The sequence below is a fragment of the Syngnathus acus genome, chromosome 9 (assembly GCF_901709675.1).
Source record: "Syngnathus acus chromosome 9, fSynAcu1.2, whole genome shotgun sequence".
Taxonomy (NCBI): Eukaryota; Metazoa; Chordata; class Actinopteri; order Syngnathiformes; family Syngnathidae; genus Syngnathus; species Syngnathus acus.
This window is the reverse complement of record NC_051094.1, coordinates 3,678,289-3,693,812: the sequence shown is the minus strand read 5'-3', so window position 1 is coordinate 3,693,812 and position 15,524 is coordinate 3,678,289. Positions and strand designations below refer to the sequence as shown.

Here is a 15,524-nt window from a genome sequence, read left to right as displayed (position 1 = left end):
AGTCAACGGTTGTGCACTCACAGGCTACAAGGAGGAACTTGTCTGCCAAGACGATTGGAAATTCCTTGAATGTCCCGAAGAAAAAGTCATCCGCATACGGTCGGCTTTCTATGGACGGAAGGATAGCGACGTCTGTCCCAGTGGCGGCGGATCACGCGGTAAGAATCCTCCAGTGGCATTGTTGTTTTTGGCTCGCTGTCCTGGAGCCGTTTCTGTCGCCATGTTTTCAGTGTTGGAGGTAGTAGTAACTCGTTCGTAACATATAATTCAATATCAATATGCATGGGGATTGATGCGTGAGCGATGGCACTAGAAAATGCCTTCCATATTTTGTTTCAAATTTTCATTGAATAAAAATAGAAAATGATGAAAAAGAGCTAAGCTGGGCGCTTTTTTTGGTTTCCTTTTTTTCTTTAAAATACCCTGCGTCCTGTAACAAGTTGAAGTCAGTGTGTAAGTCTGCGAATAAAATGCGCGTGAAATGGTGGCGTGTTGTCACTTGCAGATGACTGCAGGGTGGAAGGGGCTCTCTCTCACTTCAGAGGATTGTGTGACAACTATCAGATTTGCTCCATTTACCCTTGGGATACGGACTCCTGCCCTGGTATCTCCAAATACCTCCACGTCGTCTACAGCTGTGAGAAGAAAGGTGGGCTTCACACCCTTACAGTTGCCGATGATGTGCCAAGGAAAGAATCCAACGGATCCCCAGAAAGAGCGCCAGCTCGGCACGGGTGGGTATGAGTGCCCACTGATCATTCCTTCCACTTTCTTTCCTCAGTGTGTCTTGACGGTCTGGGCATCGCTGACGGGAGAATCCCAGACTCTTCCTTTACAGCCTCTTCCTCTGAGATCAATGCCGAACCTCACAAAGCGCGTCTGGGGGGCAGCGGTTGCTGGAAACCGTCCAAAATCCGTACGTTAAAAAAACCCCAAAAACCCCACAGCTCTCCGTCGTAGTTGCCGGTAGTTTGGTATCCTGAGCAATGGAATGCCTTCCGCCCTCAGTCGGCAGCTGGATCCAGGTGAACCTCGGTCAGAACTTCAAGGTGACAGGCATTGAGACCCAGAAGTGTACATACCAAGGGCAACGTTCCAGAGTATTTGCGATGCAGTTCAGTATTGACGGAGTGACTTGGTATCGCCACCCAAAGCAGGTGAGCGGTCGTCGACTCGTTTCGTCATCCTGGCTGTTGTCGTTCATTGCAAACGCGCGTGTTTTGTTTCCAGCCTTCTGTGGGGACGTATATTCTAAACAGGCCCGTGTTCGCCCAGTTCGTCCGCCTCCTGCCAAAGTTTAAGGGCCTACGCTTTGACGTCTTGGGGTGCACGTCTGACGACACCCCTCGCAGTGAGTACGACGTTTGGAGTGCAGTGAGAAACTAGCAAGAAACGGGCTTTGATTTTCCCTTCTGACCCACAGACATCTTATGCAACAGCACAGCCGCCGACCTCGGCCTCGACGGTTCAATGACGTGAGTCGGACTTGATAAGACGTTTCTTGCCGAAAAGCCTCCTCCTTACTAAACAAACTACTTCCGCAGGGTCCGGTGTCCACTGGGCTGCGCCGAAGCCGGCTATAAGGTCTACGGAACACGGATCTACGAACAGGTATGTTAATTACCGCACGACCTGCAAGCGGAGTTCTTCTATGTCTGAGACGTTCTGTGAGTGCAGGACTCCAACATCTGCGCGGCTGCTATTCACTCGGGCATCATTGAGATTGGAGGAGATGTGACTTTGCTGAAGAGACTGCCACAGAAAGCCTACAACGGCTCCACCTGTAGCGGAATCGTCTCGAAAGTGTGCGTGCTCCGCTTTCACTGGCGAGTCCACTTAAAGATGCCCGGCTCATTCTCACTTTACTGTCTGCAGATATGTTAACGAATTGGCTCCGTTTCCGTCTTACACTTTTGCTGCCACGGGTGAGTAGACCGTCCAGAATAGAAAGCATTTCTTCACGTGACGCCATCTTGCACGCAGAGCCGAGATGCTTGGGACCTGACTGGGAGGAGTTTGCGGACTTCTGCTACAAACGTTTTGATGATACGAAGAAGTGGTACGACGCTCAACACTTCTGCAGGAGTCTCGATGCCGAGCTGGTGTCTATCCTCTCCGAGGCTGAGCGGGATTGGCAGCACGACCTCGTGAAGCTTGGTGCGTGCGCGCTAAGCGTCGCTCACATCGGCTCGATATCTGCCATATCTGGAAAGCGAATGAGAGCTCTGTTGCCGTTTGTCCTCTGCAGCCCCTGGAAACACGACGTGGACCGGACTGAACGACCTGGTCAATCGCGGCAGATTCGTGTGGTCGGACCGCCAGAAGGTGACCTTCACAAACTGGGCTCCGGGAAAACCTGCCGGCCTGATGGAGAATTGCGTGGCCACCTTGAGCCAGGTAGGTGCAGAAAAGATTGACCCGCTCGCCGAAGACAAGTTTAGATTTAAAATCAATCTCATTTTGACTTTCAGTCTGGCAAATGGAAGAAGATGTCCTGCATGGAATTAAACGGCTACGTGTGCAAGATGCCCACAGCGCGTTACGCGCGGGATATAAAAGGCGCCAATGGAAGTTGCGAGTAATCATATGAATGCAATTGACCTTGCATGATCATTCTGCTTGGTTTACCATGCATTTTGATTGACTGATTGATTTACCATGCATTCTTATGATTGATTTACCATGCATTAGTCGTCTTGTTAGAGTTACCATGTGTTATTATTCTAAGTTACCATGCATTCTTCTTCTTCTTGACTTAACATGTGATATTATGATTTACCATGTGTTATTATTCTGTTTAAGTTACCATGCATTCTTCTTCTTCTTGACTTAAGATGTGATATTATGATTTACCATGCATTATTATTATTTTGTTCAATTTACCATGCATTATTATGATTGATGAACCATGCATTAGTCTTTTTGTTAGATTTACCATGTGTTATTATTCTGTTTAAGTTACCATGCATTCGTCTTCTTCTTTTTGACTTAACATGTGATATTATGATTTACCATGCATTATTATTATTTTGTTCAATTTACCATGCATTATGATTGATTAACCATGCATTAGTCGTCTTGTTAGATTTACCACGTGTTATTGTTCTGTTTAAGTTACCATGCATTCTTCTTCTTGACTTAACGTGATATTATTATTTTGTTCAATTTACCATGTTATTATTCTCTTAGATTTACCATGCATTTTCCTAATTGATTTCTTATATTTCATTTACTTATTGTTAAATTCACCATGCGTTATTATTCCATCTGTTTTACCATGTTTAATTGACCCCAAAAAAACAATAAAATAATAAAGACAATTGGTGTCACCTGTTAACTCATTGAATAGTTTACTGATTTGGACAGGGCAATTTTATAATCTGGTCAATTAGATCATACTTTATTACTCCTGATGTACGAGTATTAGTCAGACCTCCTCATGATGCCATTTTGGTGCATTTTTGCATGGCTCTTTGTAACAATTTGGAAAAAAAGATGTACTCTCTTGCTATCCACGTCATGAAATCCATCCATTGTCCTGAAGTGCTTATCCTCACGAGGGTCGCGGCTAGCCTATTCCAGCTGGGGGCACATCCTGAACTGAGAGCCAGGCAGTGGCAGGACCCACATCATTCCCATCACCCCCCTTCCAAAAAAAAAGAAAACAAGTAGGAGCGGTCAATCGGCCTACCATGAATGTTTTTGAAACGTGGGAGGAAACCTACGCATGCAAACATGCAAACCCCACACGAGATGGCACTAAAGCCTGCGCCTAACGTACTGCACAAATCAAGCATTAGATATCAAAATTCTACCACACTAGTGTCATGTAAAAAACAAAAAGTCACAAGATGACAACCATGGAAACAAATTGATGGCATCGTGACCCCTGACTGTTTCATGCAAAGATGTGCACTGCACTTTTTAAGCACTGAACCGAACTGACCCAAATTGCAAATAGGCTACATAAAATACATCTTTTTTTTTTTCCCTGCTCACTGTGGTACCTCTTTTTTTTTTTTTTTTTATGCTTTTGAAAGCTTTTGATTGTACAGACCATTAGTGGTGGTAATGCTAGGATTGGACAAACCTTCACACATCATAATACAAGGGAAGCAAACTAACTCAAAACATACATTTAGCATAAGCAAGTAGAAATAACAAATGGTCACATCATAAAGATCTATTTGCAGGCAAACAATACTATAAATATCATAAGCACACAATATAGTATAAAAGAACGTTCTTTTTGACAGCCTCTGTGGTTGCCAATAAACAGTCCTTGAGTGTCAGATGACGACGGATCCTTAATGCAGTGGACTTGAGCCACTGACAGATGGCGACATTTTGCTTCTTTAAACATACTTACACATTTCCGACGCTCACCTGCTCTCGACTTTTTAACTTGCAACAAAACGGGAACACTTCTAAGAAATACAAAGAACACATCGATCTCTGCCCTTCTTGGTGCTTATTTTGGGCTGGATCTAGTTTCAAGGTAGAAGATTTCAAGCAACATATTTAGCTAAATTCCAGGAGCAATGCGGTGACGTCATCGCTAGAAATTAAATGTCTCATAGCTACAAAACCGTAGCAGCTCAAACGAACGTTTTTACGGCACAAACCAGCACAAACGAACGGTACCATTTTGGGTCCATTTGCCAGTCAATGGGGGGAGGGTCGAAATTAAATTCAAGTAATAGCAAGCGCCGTGGCCGTTTGTGTGTCTGCGCCCTCTTGTTGAAAGGCTTATCGGTCCATCCGTGGATTTTGGTTCTCTGCTGTTGTTGTTGTTGAATAACGATCGTCCGCAAAAATGACACTGGGTCTTCATTGTGACCTGCAGTGAAAATGAAAGAGAATGTCACGTTTGTTTTCAAAATTTGCATTATTTATTGAGTACATTGTCAATAGAATTGCCACTCGGTTCCATTTCACTCAATTGCAGGTTTCTCTGCACGGGTGGCAAATAAGTCACCCCCTTCTCCTCAAATCGAGTCACTTTGCTACAAAGTAGGATGAGCTGGCCAGTCTACACCGAGTGTTTACAAGCAATGCCGAAAGGAAAAGGCACGTTCACAGAGGAGTTGAATCAAAGATTCAATAAAAAATATGATACTTTTAATGATCCTATTTATATTATAGATATTATGAACAAAAAGTATTCTACATATGTTTTGTGCTTTTGCATTCGAGTCCTGCGAGGCTCAATTGGAGACGCTTTCCCCTCATTTCTCCCAGATTCATTTGCTCCTCGTTCATTTTCATTCAAAAGCACGTCCGCTAAATGTATTTTCTCATGTTCTCTGAAAATCAACACGAATTCTGAGAGGCGTGAATGGAAAAGCTTCTGTAGTCTTGTGTATACTTGAACATAAATTGAGTGACACCTCATTGAATTCCAACTTTCATACTTGGATTTAATTCTTTATATTTACTGTTAAAGTAAAGAGTTGGCTGATTTTCGCTGTTGTTCACGTCCAGAACATTTACAAAGTCACACAATCTAAAGGAATCAAAGAAGGCTGGTTTTTTTTTTTTTTTTGGTCGGTCATACACACACGCGCGCGCGCGCCACTCCCCACGTCGCTTGAGAGTGCTTTGAGATGACTACCTTCGAATGTGACGTGTTTGATGTGTGGGCGTGGCCTGCCTCTCGCTCGGTGCAGGGTGGACCAAACGTTCATTTTTCCTCTGTACTTGAATCCACTTGCAGTGAGGCGACTTATCATTTCTTTTCTCCCGACTAGAACCGTTGCGACCCTCAGTGAGAGGGGGATATTCCTCCAACATGTGGGAAGAACTAAAGCGTGTTCTTCTCCTGATTGGCATATATTGGGCATGTGCTTCAGGTAAGCAATTTGTATCTTTAGTCCATTGAAACAACAGTAAAGAGCTGGAATGTACTGTACTGTGAGTTAGCACGACTGCATCTGCTTCTATTCTAACATTACGGTGCCTGAGAGAAAAAAAAAAATCATTGCAATGTCACACATTTGGACGACAAACACTTTGAGGAACTTTGAAGAATCCTCATTATTCGGACACTTTGATGTAGTTGCTGTGTACGTCAATTCTCCCGGACCGGACCTGTCTAGTTATCGAGGCTTGCCTTTATCAGCATTTTCATCATTCATGTGGGAAGCTGTTGTGTCCGAACATCCGAGCAACTTGACTTTGAAATGACGAGCTAAAACCGTTGAGTCAAGTGTCTTTGCGTTGTCTTACGGCGGCAAACGAGCCCCGCTTGTGAATTTTAAGTGCGCACTGGCTGTCAGGATGACGTATTGAAGTTGAGCATATAACTTCAAAATATTCCATCTAAAATTGCTCTTTTATTTTGAAAACCGAATGTGTTTATATGTGCTGTCGCGTTACTGGGCTTTTCCTTTCATCTCTTTTTTTCCGGGTTTACTTGTGTTTTTCCTTCGCTCTGTTTTGGTTTTGTTTTTTTTTATTCCTAAAACATGGGCACGCTTGGAATTCAGGAGCGGCTGATTGGACTTTGTGACACTTAGATGAGTTGCACCGTTAGGGTTAAAGACAGAGAATGTCAACAAGACACAAGAATAATAATAAATGATATATAATAATAGTGATAATACTAGTTTAATAATAATAAAAGTAATACATATAATAATAATAAATAAGAATAATCATTTCTTACAGCCCTTTATACAATATATTATGCACATGTGTATATAGACAAGATAATAACACTTAGATGAGTTGCACCGTTAGGGTTAAAGACAGAGAATGTCAACAAGACACAAGAATAATAATAAATGATATATAATAATAGTGATAATACTAGTTTAATAATAATAAAAGTAATACATATAATAATAATAAATAAGAATAATCATTTCTTACAGCCCTTTATACAATATATTATGCACATGTGTATATAGACAAGATAATTCTTGGCGCCCCTATTATAAGAATATTTTCATGATTTATATGAGCTAATTATAATGAATACTAATCAATCATTATTAGTCATTATTATTAACAGTTTCTTACACTCCTTGATAGAGTATTAGCAATAATTTCTTACAGCCCCTTTATACAATAGATATTTCTTAGCACCTCTGTTATAAAAAAAAAATCATGGTTATTATGATCTAAATCTAGATCATAATCATTGTTATATTAATAATTATATTGTAATTATATTATTAATAATACACCTTCGTGTCTGGTCTGTTATCATCACACAAAAAAGTTGCAACACAGTTGTGCAGTTCATAATATCGCTGTGCATCATCAAAATGTGTCGGCATATGTTTTCAAAGATTGCAAAATTGATTTTATGAGACTCTGATTTCAATGCGTGTTCATTTCTCCTAGTGAATCGCAGAGCGCATCTGAATAATTGCATTTGCCCCCCATTTGAGTCCATGCTTATTAGGTTTGATTGATTGAGTGATTGATTGATTCATTGAGCCCGCAGTTTAAAAGCCCTTCTTCTCCATGAAACACTCAGTCAGGCCTGGCTTGCTTGGCTTTGTACTTTGATATAAGGAAGGACGGGCGGGCGGGCTTCTTGAGCTATGAAGGGGGGAGCGGTCCAACTGTTGCAACGTGTTCCATTCGCTTGAGTTGCGTTGTGCTTTAGCACCCTCCAGTGGTGAAATGTGCGAGGACCTGATTTGAGCTTAGCTCATTGGTCATCGATACGCCACACGTGCGTAACTGGTGGGTGGGGTAATAGCTGAGGGTGAAGATGATGATGATGATGGCATCTTTTAAGTGGAACAACTTGCACCATTGGTGGCTGACGACATACTTTTTGCCCCACTGTACATCTGAAGCTTAGTAGCATCACTTTGGGGCCATTGTGTGCAATCCTTGGCAGGCGTAAGTGATGCTTTTATGCAAACAATCAGCAGCTCCACGTTGCTGCATGGCGCTGGCTGAACCCAAAAATGGAGGACAGGCATGTTTTTGGAAGGGGCCAAAGCGACAATGGGCGTTGCCCCCCCCCCCCATCCTCCACCCCACCCCTGACAGAATCCTCGTGCATTTGGTTGAGATGCCCCCAATGAAGAGCACAGAATAAAAACATGCAAGTGTTCCATCAGTGTGCTCTGATCTGTCCGCCTGATCCCCAAATTGTGCCTTCAGCCAACAAGTGTCTTTCCGGGTGGCTCGAGCACGACTCCAGCTGCTACAAGAAGGAGGTGAAGCCCAACGGTTGGCTGGGGGCCCGGCACCACTGCGTCTGGCAGGGCGGCGACCTGCTCTCCATCACCACCTCGGCCGAGGAGGACTTTGTGAAGCGCGCCATGGGCCACACCCGCTTCTGGCTGGGACTCTCCAACCAGGTGAGACGGAAGCAGTCGTGGACTCTGCAGCGACAACTGGAACCGTTTTCTTTTTTCCCCCCCAGAAATGCGACGACGTCTGGTGTGGCTTTGTAGCCGGAAGCCAGGAGCTGATCTGGTCTGATGGCGAGACAACGACACACACCAACTGGGCCTTAGACCAATTTAAAAGGTAAGAAGTCACATCTTCGCATGCTGTTGTCAGGCGGACACGCGTAAAGGTTCTGGAACCAATTTTGAGAACGAGCACTCAGGGAAAAATAGGAAAATGTTCCTTTTTATAATCTACCGACAGCGCCGACGTCGCGTCCTGCGCCTACGTCAACCAAGGAGTTCAGTTGTCGCCTGGGAAGTGGAGGTCTGGCTCCTGCGCCTCCTCGTTGGCCTACATGTGCAAACGGCCGCAGAGTAAGTCTGCACGTCCGTGGTCACGTTGCTGATGAAAGGTGAGATGCGCAAACGGGTCTTTTTTTGCAGGCTGCCCGGAGGGACGGACGTGTACCTCCAATAGTGTTACTGCTGTAATGAAGAGTGAGTTGCAGCACGCTTATTTGCGCTTTAACCATCTCGTCATGGTTTCCTCCTCAATGTTTTTCCTTGTGGCCTCAGCTTCCGACTGCGACGATGGCAACTTCCTTTATGGCGATGATTGCTATCTTTTTGACGCGACGCGTAGAAATTGGGAGGATGGCGAGAAGTTTTGTCTCGCCCGGCGAGGCCACCTGGCTAGCATACACTCTAGGCAAGATGCCCGATTCATTATTGGTGAGCACCAAGAAGAACCGCCACAGTCGTCATTTGGCTGAAGCTCTTCTTGCCCTTAAGCTCTTGTTCTCCTTCCTTTCATCAAGATCACTCATATTACTATAATACTTGGATGGGAGAAAAGAAGAAGGGCAAGAACTACGAGTGGACTGACGGAACAGCTTCTGTAAGTGGATTGCTGAAGGCCTTTAGAAAAGTCTTGTCGCAGGCATCCGTCTTGTCTAGAAGCATCGGGCAGCCGCTTACAAAGTATTGGCGCTCTGATTTTAGAGAGGAGGCGGTTAAGATGATATATCCTGGACGGTGGCTCGGGTTTGTCTTTAGGTCTTCAGGGTTAGTTGCTTTGTGCACGTTTTCCCCAGACATTATGGGTTGCCAGGGCGGGCACAATGTTTTATGGCAATGTTCATACTACTTTGACTGACAGGGTTAGTTGCTTTGTGCATGTTTTTCCCAGACATTTATTTGGGTTGCCAGGGCGGGCACAATGTTTTATTGCAATGTTCATACTACTATGACTGACAAAGTGAAACCAACAACCAAAGTGAAACTTTAATGAGAGAAGGTGCAAGTGAGGAAATGCGGCGGGAACATGACCACATCGAATGCAACACGCTAAAGTTCTGTCCAAAATCTCATCCGCAGGACTACGGAAAAGTTGACTACGCCTCCAGTGGTGACTGTTCTTTTTTGAATACCGACGAAAAGCTGTACAGAAACTTTCGTTGCTCCTACGCATTCCCACCGGTCTGCAAAACAGGTGCAAACGTCCCTCCCGAGCGCCCCTTTTGGATGCGTGAAGCATTTGCTAATATTCGCTCCGCTTTTTCTGCAGCCAAGCGCGGAGGGCCTCCACAGCTGCCACCATTAGTCGGCCAGCCGGGTAGGTGTCCCGCACTGCCGCCGTCTTGCGCTGTCTTGCGCTGTCTTACGCCGTCTGGCTCGCAGACTGGACTGAGAAATGCGGCTGGTGGCTGGACAACTCAGAGAGCGACTTCTGCTACCTGATGATCCGCCAGCCCACTAAGACCTGGGAGAAGGCGCAAGACGACTGCCAACGCCTCCAAGGGAACCTGCTCAGCATCACCGACCGCGAGGAGCAGACCTTCGTACGCGGTAGGCGGCCATGAATTGAAATATTGGCCATGAACAAGTTGTTGTTGTTGTTATATGTTCATTTCGAACCGATTTAAAACATGAAAATAGGAAAATAAAACACCACTTTAAAGTGCCATATCTAAGTCACTGAAACAAACAACCCAAAACCCCCAACAACAAAGAATGCTCGAGTGTAGTCAGCTTTGTCTTTTTTTCCCCCCTCATACATGTTAAGAAACCAGTTTTTCGACACTTTTTTGGAACACTTGTGTTTGCCCTATTTTCATGCTCATTTTCCAGACCATTCCACAAACCCCTGAGTGACAAAAGTTTGTCTGGGATTATAAAAAGTGCGTTTGTATGCTCCTTGTTATTTTTCCTATTGCTTGACTTATTTGGTGTTACCCCGTATTTCCACACAGTATTTCAGATATGGCAATATGTAGGTATCTGGAGTCCGGACTGCTTCTTGCTTTCCTCAGAATTGCAATAACCTTTGACATTTTTGTTTTTACATGATTAATTAATGTGTGATTTCCAGCAGCTTTTTATTGTCAACAGTCACGCCCAGGAATTTTCTTTCAGAAACTCTTTTTCATACCATTGTCAATTTTCACTTTCAAACGAGGCTTCGATTTATACCTGACAAATCATTTTGTTGTTGGCAGTTTGGTTTTACATTAAACCACGTATTCATTTCTGTGGTGATTGTTGGTTTCCATAAGCTGCTGTAAATTGTCCCCAGCGCAATAGATGTTTGTATCATCATCATTTCATGATGTTGGATACACAAGTCGTTGAAGAGGACCAAGGGCAGAGGTTGTTCACCTGTTATGGGATACATGATCTCCAGACTTTTTACAAATTGCTGCCTGTTGCTTAAGTAGCTCCTCAGCCAGTCCAGACCAACTACTCTGATGCCGTGATTTACTGGGTCAAATGCTTTTGGTTGATGAAAATCCCAATAACTTGTTTTTTGATCATCTGATGTTCTCTATTAAGATCCATTAGTGTCCTTCCGGAATCCATATTGACTGTCAGCTAAAAGCTTTTTTTTTTCTTTTTTTTTTCTTCATTCTCGTTTTCTCGTTTTTCCGTGAAGTTTTATTTATATATATATATATATATATATATATATATATGCAATATATCCGCTTTTTTTTTTTTTGTCAGATGCTGGTTGAGGTCCGATCCCCTCGGCCGTCTACCCTGTTTCAGTAGCTCCAATTTGTGTTTGCAAACCGCACTGTTATTGCTGCTTTGGTTTTAATATTTCTCGATGGTCCCCCTGTCTAACTCAATTCCTTTTGAGCTGAGAAAGCTCAACGGAGCTCAACAGATGACGCGTCCTCCTCACTCGGCTCCTCTTGACGATGTCGTTCATTCTGGCACAGGTTACATCAAGGCTCTGATGAAAGCATCCTCTCTGTGGTTGGGCGCCAATGTCACCATCAGTGACGAAGGCAGCACGTGGGCTGACGGAGCCGCGTTCACTTACGTCCACTCGACTTCAGGTCTGCCGCTGTCTGCTGTCATTTGGAGGAACGGAGGAGCACTGAGATCTTCTCTCCCGCCCCCCAGGTACCGCCGATGGAAATTGTCTTTCCTTCCTCACTGGCAACGGCAACTGGGAGTACGACTCGTGCAACAAGAAGAAGAGAGGTTACGTCTGCAAGAAAAGAGGAAATGGTAAGTGAGAGGCAACGCCCCACCGACTGTCATCGCCCCTTGACGTCTGTCTGTCTGTGCCTTGATGTCTCTTTTCCTTTCCTCTTGCAGTAAAGCCTACGCCGGTTCCTGACTGTAAGTCGCCTTCGACTGCGTGGAAAACCATGACCCTGGAGTCACACCATGCCAACCAACAAATTCTGTGCTTTTTCGTTTTTATGAAGTACTCAGCCACGTGTTGAATGTTTTTTGCATCGTTTTACCTTGTACAGCGGCACTTTGGTTGTTTCTCAAGCGCGAAGATGAATGTTCCGGAATCCTTTCAAAATGTAAACGTCTCTGATGCCATTGGGCTAAGCTAACCAAGTCGAGTCCCGGATCTTCCAATTTGCCCGAGAAAATGTAGATTTGGCCAACCGTGACCCGCAAATTGCCCTTTGCTCAAAATGGTGGACTGAAGGGCAAAAACAGGAGCGTGCTCTGATCTGTTCCCCAAATTGTGCCCTCAGCCAGCAAGTGTGCTCCCGGGTGGCTCGACCACGGCACCAACTGCTACAAGAAGGTGGAGGAGCCCAACGATTGGCTGGGGGCCTGGCACCACTGCGTCCGGATGGGCGGCGACCTGCTCTCCATCACCTCCTCGGCCGAGGAGGACTTTGCGAAGGGCACCATGGGCGAGGACACCCCCTTCTGGCTGGGACTCTCCAACCAGGTGAGACGGAAGCGCAAGCGGCCGTCGACTGCTGCGACAAGTGGGACTGTTGTTCTTTTTCCCCCCAGAAATGCGACAAGTTCTGGTGTCGCTTTGAAGGCGGGAGCCAGAAGCTGACCTGGTCCGATGGCGAGACAATGAATCACGCCAACTGGGCCTCAAATCAACTCGAAAGGTAAGACGTAGCAACTTTGCATGCTGTTGTCAGGCGGAGGAGCCAATTTTGAAAAGGGGCACTTTGGGAAAGGAAAAAAAAAAAAACTGGGGAAAATAATTGCTTGTTTCTTTTCTCCCGGCAGCGCCGACATTGCATCCTGCGCCTACGTCAACCAAGGGGGAAGGGGGGAGCCCGGCCAGTGGCGGACTGGCTCCTGTCTTTCCTCGTTGGCCTACATGTGCAAACGGCCGCTGAGTAAGCCTGCACGTTTGTAATCAGGTTGACTTTGAAAAGAGAAAAGCTCCAACAGGTCTTTTTTTATGCAGACTGCCCGAAGTGTTCGCCCAAAAGTGGTCCTGCTGTAGTGACGAGTGAGTTGCAGCACACTTATTTGCACTTGAACATCTTGTCATGGTCATGTTTTTCTTTGTGGCCCCAGCCTCCGACTGCCACGACAACACCTTCCACTATGGCGATTATTGTTATCGTTACGAGACGACGCTTAAAACCTTTGACGTTGCTGAGAAGTTCTGTCTTTCCCGGGGAGGCCACCTGGCTAGCGTCCACTCCAAGAAAGAGGCCCAATTTGTGCATGGTGAGCACCAAGAGCAACCGCCGCAGTCGTCATTCGACTGAAGCTCTTTTTGCCCTGAAGCTCGTGTTCTCCTTCCTTTCCTCAAGATCACTCGCGGACCTCACAATCTGCTTTCGTGGGACTCAAGAAGACGACGGCCGACGACTACGAGTGGAGTGACGGAACAAGTTTTGTAAGTGAATTGCCTTTTAAAAAGTCATTTTTCAAAAGATGAGCTGGGAAAGTCCAAATTTGAGCAGGGTAAAAAAAAGTGGAGAAATGCCGCTCGAGGCTTCAACGATTGGATTGTTTTGGAGGGGAAATGGGTAAACCTTGGGCGCGAGTGAGCGATTGCCGAGGAAGGGCGTTCGGAAGCCGAGCAGACAGAGTCCAACACGCTCATGTCGTCCACAGAACTACAACGAATGGCAAGATGATACCAAGGGCGACTGCGCGTTCCCAAATTCTGTTGGGGAGTTGAGTGCCAGCCCCTGCACAACGCAGCGGCCATTTGTCTGCAAAACAGGTGCAAACGCCCCTCCCGAGCGCTGCTCCTGCACACATCAAGCATTTGCTCATATTTGCAAATCCCCCCCCCCCCCCCGCAGCCAAGCACGGAGGACCTCAACAGCTTCCACCATCAATCGGCCAACTACGTAGGTGTCGTCGCGCACTGCAGCCGTCTTACCCCATCGGCACGCCGTCTTATGCTGTCTTATGTCTGGATTGCAGGCTGGACTGAGAAATGCGGCTGGTGGCTGGACAACCCCTCGGACGACTTCTGCTACCTGATCCGCCAGCCCACCAAGACCTGGCAGGAGGCGCAAGCCGACTGCAAAGGCCGCCAAGGGAACCTGCTCAGCATCGCCGACTTGCACGAGCAGGGCTTCGTACACGGTAGGAGGCCATGAATTCAAATATATTGGCCATAAACAAGTGGATCCATTTTTATTTTCCAACATGAAACAAACAAGAAATAGAAGCTAAAGTAAATCGAAAAAGGCGTCATGTCTTCGTACGCGGTCTTCATACGCGGTAGGCTGGCCATGAAGTTGCTAATTCTTTGAGAAAAACTCAAACTTTTTTCCTGCTACGCCTTCCTTTCCAACTCTAAACCTGAGACATGGCCAGCTTTGCTTCACTCTTTGTTGCAGTATCGTTCACGCTTTGTCACGGCCGTGCCACATCCATCAAGTTGAAGTGCAGAGTCAAGTGTTGAGTCGTTTTGGAATAATCTTGCATGTTCTCTTTGGGATCCAAAGGTCACACAAAGACTCTAATGGGTGATGCCTCCCTGTGGTTGGGCGCCAGCGCCTCCATCGAGCATGACGGCGGCAAGTGGGCTGACGGATCCCCCTTCTCTTACCTCCACTCGAGTGCAGGTCGGGCTGAGGCGTTTGTCAGCTGCACTTTGGGAGGAACGGATGAGCGCTGAGATCTTGTTTGCCTCCCTCCCTCCCTCCAGGTATCACTGAAGGGGGGAAATGTCTTTTCTTGCTCACTGGCAGCGGCGACTGGAAGCGTGACGAGTGCGACAACAAGAAAGGCTACATCTGCAAGAAAAGAGGAAAAGGTAAGTGAGATGTGACGCCCCGCGGGTGACCGTCATCACGTGTCGACATCCACGTTCTGGTTCCCGCTTCTAGGCAAAACAGCAAAACCACAGCTGCCACATGACGGTAAGTCGCCTTCAACGTCTCTGTAAAAAAAAGACACGGAGAGAAGTCGACGGTTGTGCTCTCACAGGCTACAAGGAGGAACTTTTCTGCCAAGACGATTTGAAAGCCCTTGAATGTCCCGATGAAAAAGTCCTCCGCATACGGTCGGCTTTCTATGGACGGAAGGATAGCGACGTCTGTCCCAGTGGCGGCGGATCACGCGGTAAGAATCCTCCAGTGGCATCGTTGTTTTTGGCTCGCTGTCCTGGAGCCGTTTCTGTCAGGAGGTTTTCACACGCCGTCAGCGTTGGCGGCAACTCGCTTGTAACATATAACTCAATATCAACATGCATGGGCATGGACGTGTGAGCGATGGCAATAGAAAATGTTTATTTGACTTTTTCTTTGAATAAAAATCGAAAACGATGAAAAAGAGCTAAGCCGGGCGCTTTTTGGATTCCTCTTTTTCTAATAGTCATTAACCATTAAAATTCCCTACGTCCTGTGACAAGTTGAAGTCAGTATGTAAGTGTGCGAATAAAATGCGCGTGAAATGGTGGTGTGT

The 15,524-nt window shown here is 45.9% G+C and overlaps 3 protein-coding genes and 1 long non-coding RNA gene across 4 annotated transcripts in view; all 4 read left to right on the top strand.

The window, feature by feature from the left end:
• The first annotated feature begins 79 nt into the window (after positions 1-79).
• On the top strand, positions 80-1,085 carry LOC119127321. The gene is made up of 4 exons (XR_005098794.1): positions 80-158; positions 506-649; positions 782-916; positions 1,009-1,085. It is a non-coding gene; the product is annotated as an uncharacterized LOC119127321 (long non-coding RNA).
• Positions 1,086-1,109: 24 nt separating this feature from the next.
• On the top strand, positions 1,110-2,278 carry LOC119127422 (clotting factor C-like). The gene is made up of 8 exons (XM_037259357.1): positions 1,110-1,157; positions 1,231-1,351; positions 1,424-1,475; positions 1,545-1,611; positions 1,678-1,805; positions 1,876-1,925; positions 1,984-2,147; positions 2,249-2,278. The coding sequence occupies exons 1-8, from the start codon at positions 1,110-1,112 to the stop codon at positions 2,276-2,278; spliced, it is 660 nt and encodes a 219-aa protein (XP_037115252.1).
• Positions 2,279-8,288: 6,010 nt separating this feature from the next.
• Positions 8,289-11,991, top strand: LOC119127421 (C-type mannose receptor 2-like). The gene is made up of 12 exons (XM_037259356.1): positions 8,289-8,327; positions 8,393-8,499; positions 8,623-8,735; positions 8,805-8,858; positions 8,937-9,092; positions 9,179-9,258; positions 9,738-9,852; positions 9,928-9,975; positions 10,041-10,208; positions 11,585-11,704; positions 11,772-11,883; positions 11,970-11,991. The coding sequence occupies exons 1-12, from the start codon at positions 8,289-8,291 to the stop codon at positions 11,989-11,991; spliced, it is 1,134 nt and encodes a 377-aa protein (XP_037115251.1).
• Positions 11,992-14,485: 2,494 nt separating this feature from the next.
• Positions 14,486-15,524, top strand: part of LOC119127193 — a 665,522-nt gene continuing 664,483 nt past the window's right edge. Inside the window, exons 1-3 of the mRNA XM_037259015.1 lie at positions 14,486-14,683; positions 14,767-14,874; positions 14,948-14,980. Of these exons, the coding sequence (XP_037114910.1) occupies positions 14,542-14,683; positions 14,767-14,874; positions 14,948-14,980 (283 nt within the window). The 5' untranslated portion in view covers positions 14,486-14,541. The remainder of the gene's footprint in view (positions 14,684-14,766; positions 14,875-14,947; positions 14,981-15,524) is intronic.

What these genes read in the sequence shown, in the direction of transcription:
- LOC119127422 (XM_037259357.1), top strand. Translation starts at nt 1,110, where the DNA reads ATGCAGTTCAGTATTGACGGAGTGACTTGGTATCGCCACCCAAAGCAG. An exon ending in GGCCTCGACGGTTCAATGAC is followed by an intron (nt 1,476 to 1,544) that starts GTGAGTCGGACT and finishes CTACTTCCGCAG; the next exon opens with GGTCCGGTGTCCACTGGGCT. An exon ending in TTACACTTTTGCTGCCACGG is followed by an intron (nt 1,926 to 1,983) that starts GTGAGTAGACCG and finishes TCTTGCACGCAG; the next exon opens with AGCCGAGATGCTTGGGACCT.
- LOC119127421 (XM_037259356.1), top strand. Translation starts at nt 8,289, where the DNA reads ATGGGCCACACCCGCTTCTGGCTGGGACTCTCCAACCAG. An exon ending in GGACTGACGGAACAGCTTCT is followed by an intron (nt 9,259 to 9,737) that starts GTAAGTGGATTG and finishes TCTCATCCGCAG; the next exon opens with GACTACGGAAAAGTTGACTA. An exon ending in CCCACCGGTCTGCAAAACAG is followed by an intron (nt 9,853 to 9,927) that starts GTGCAAACGTCC and finishes CTTTTTCTGCAG; the next exon opens with CCAAGCGCGGAGGGCCTCCA.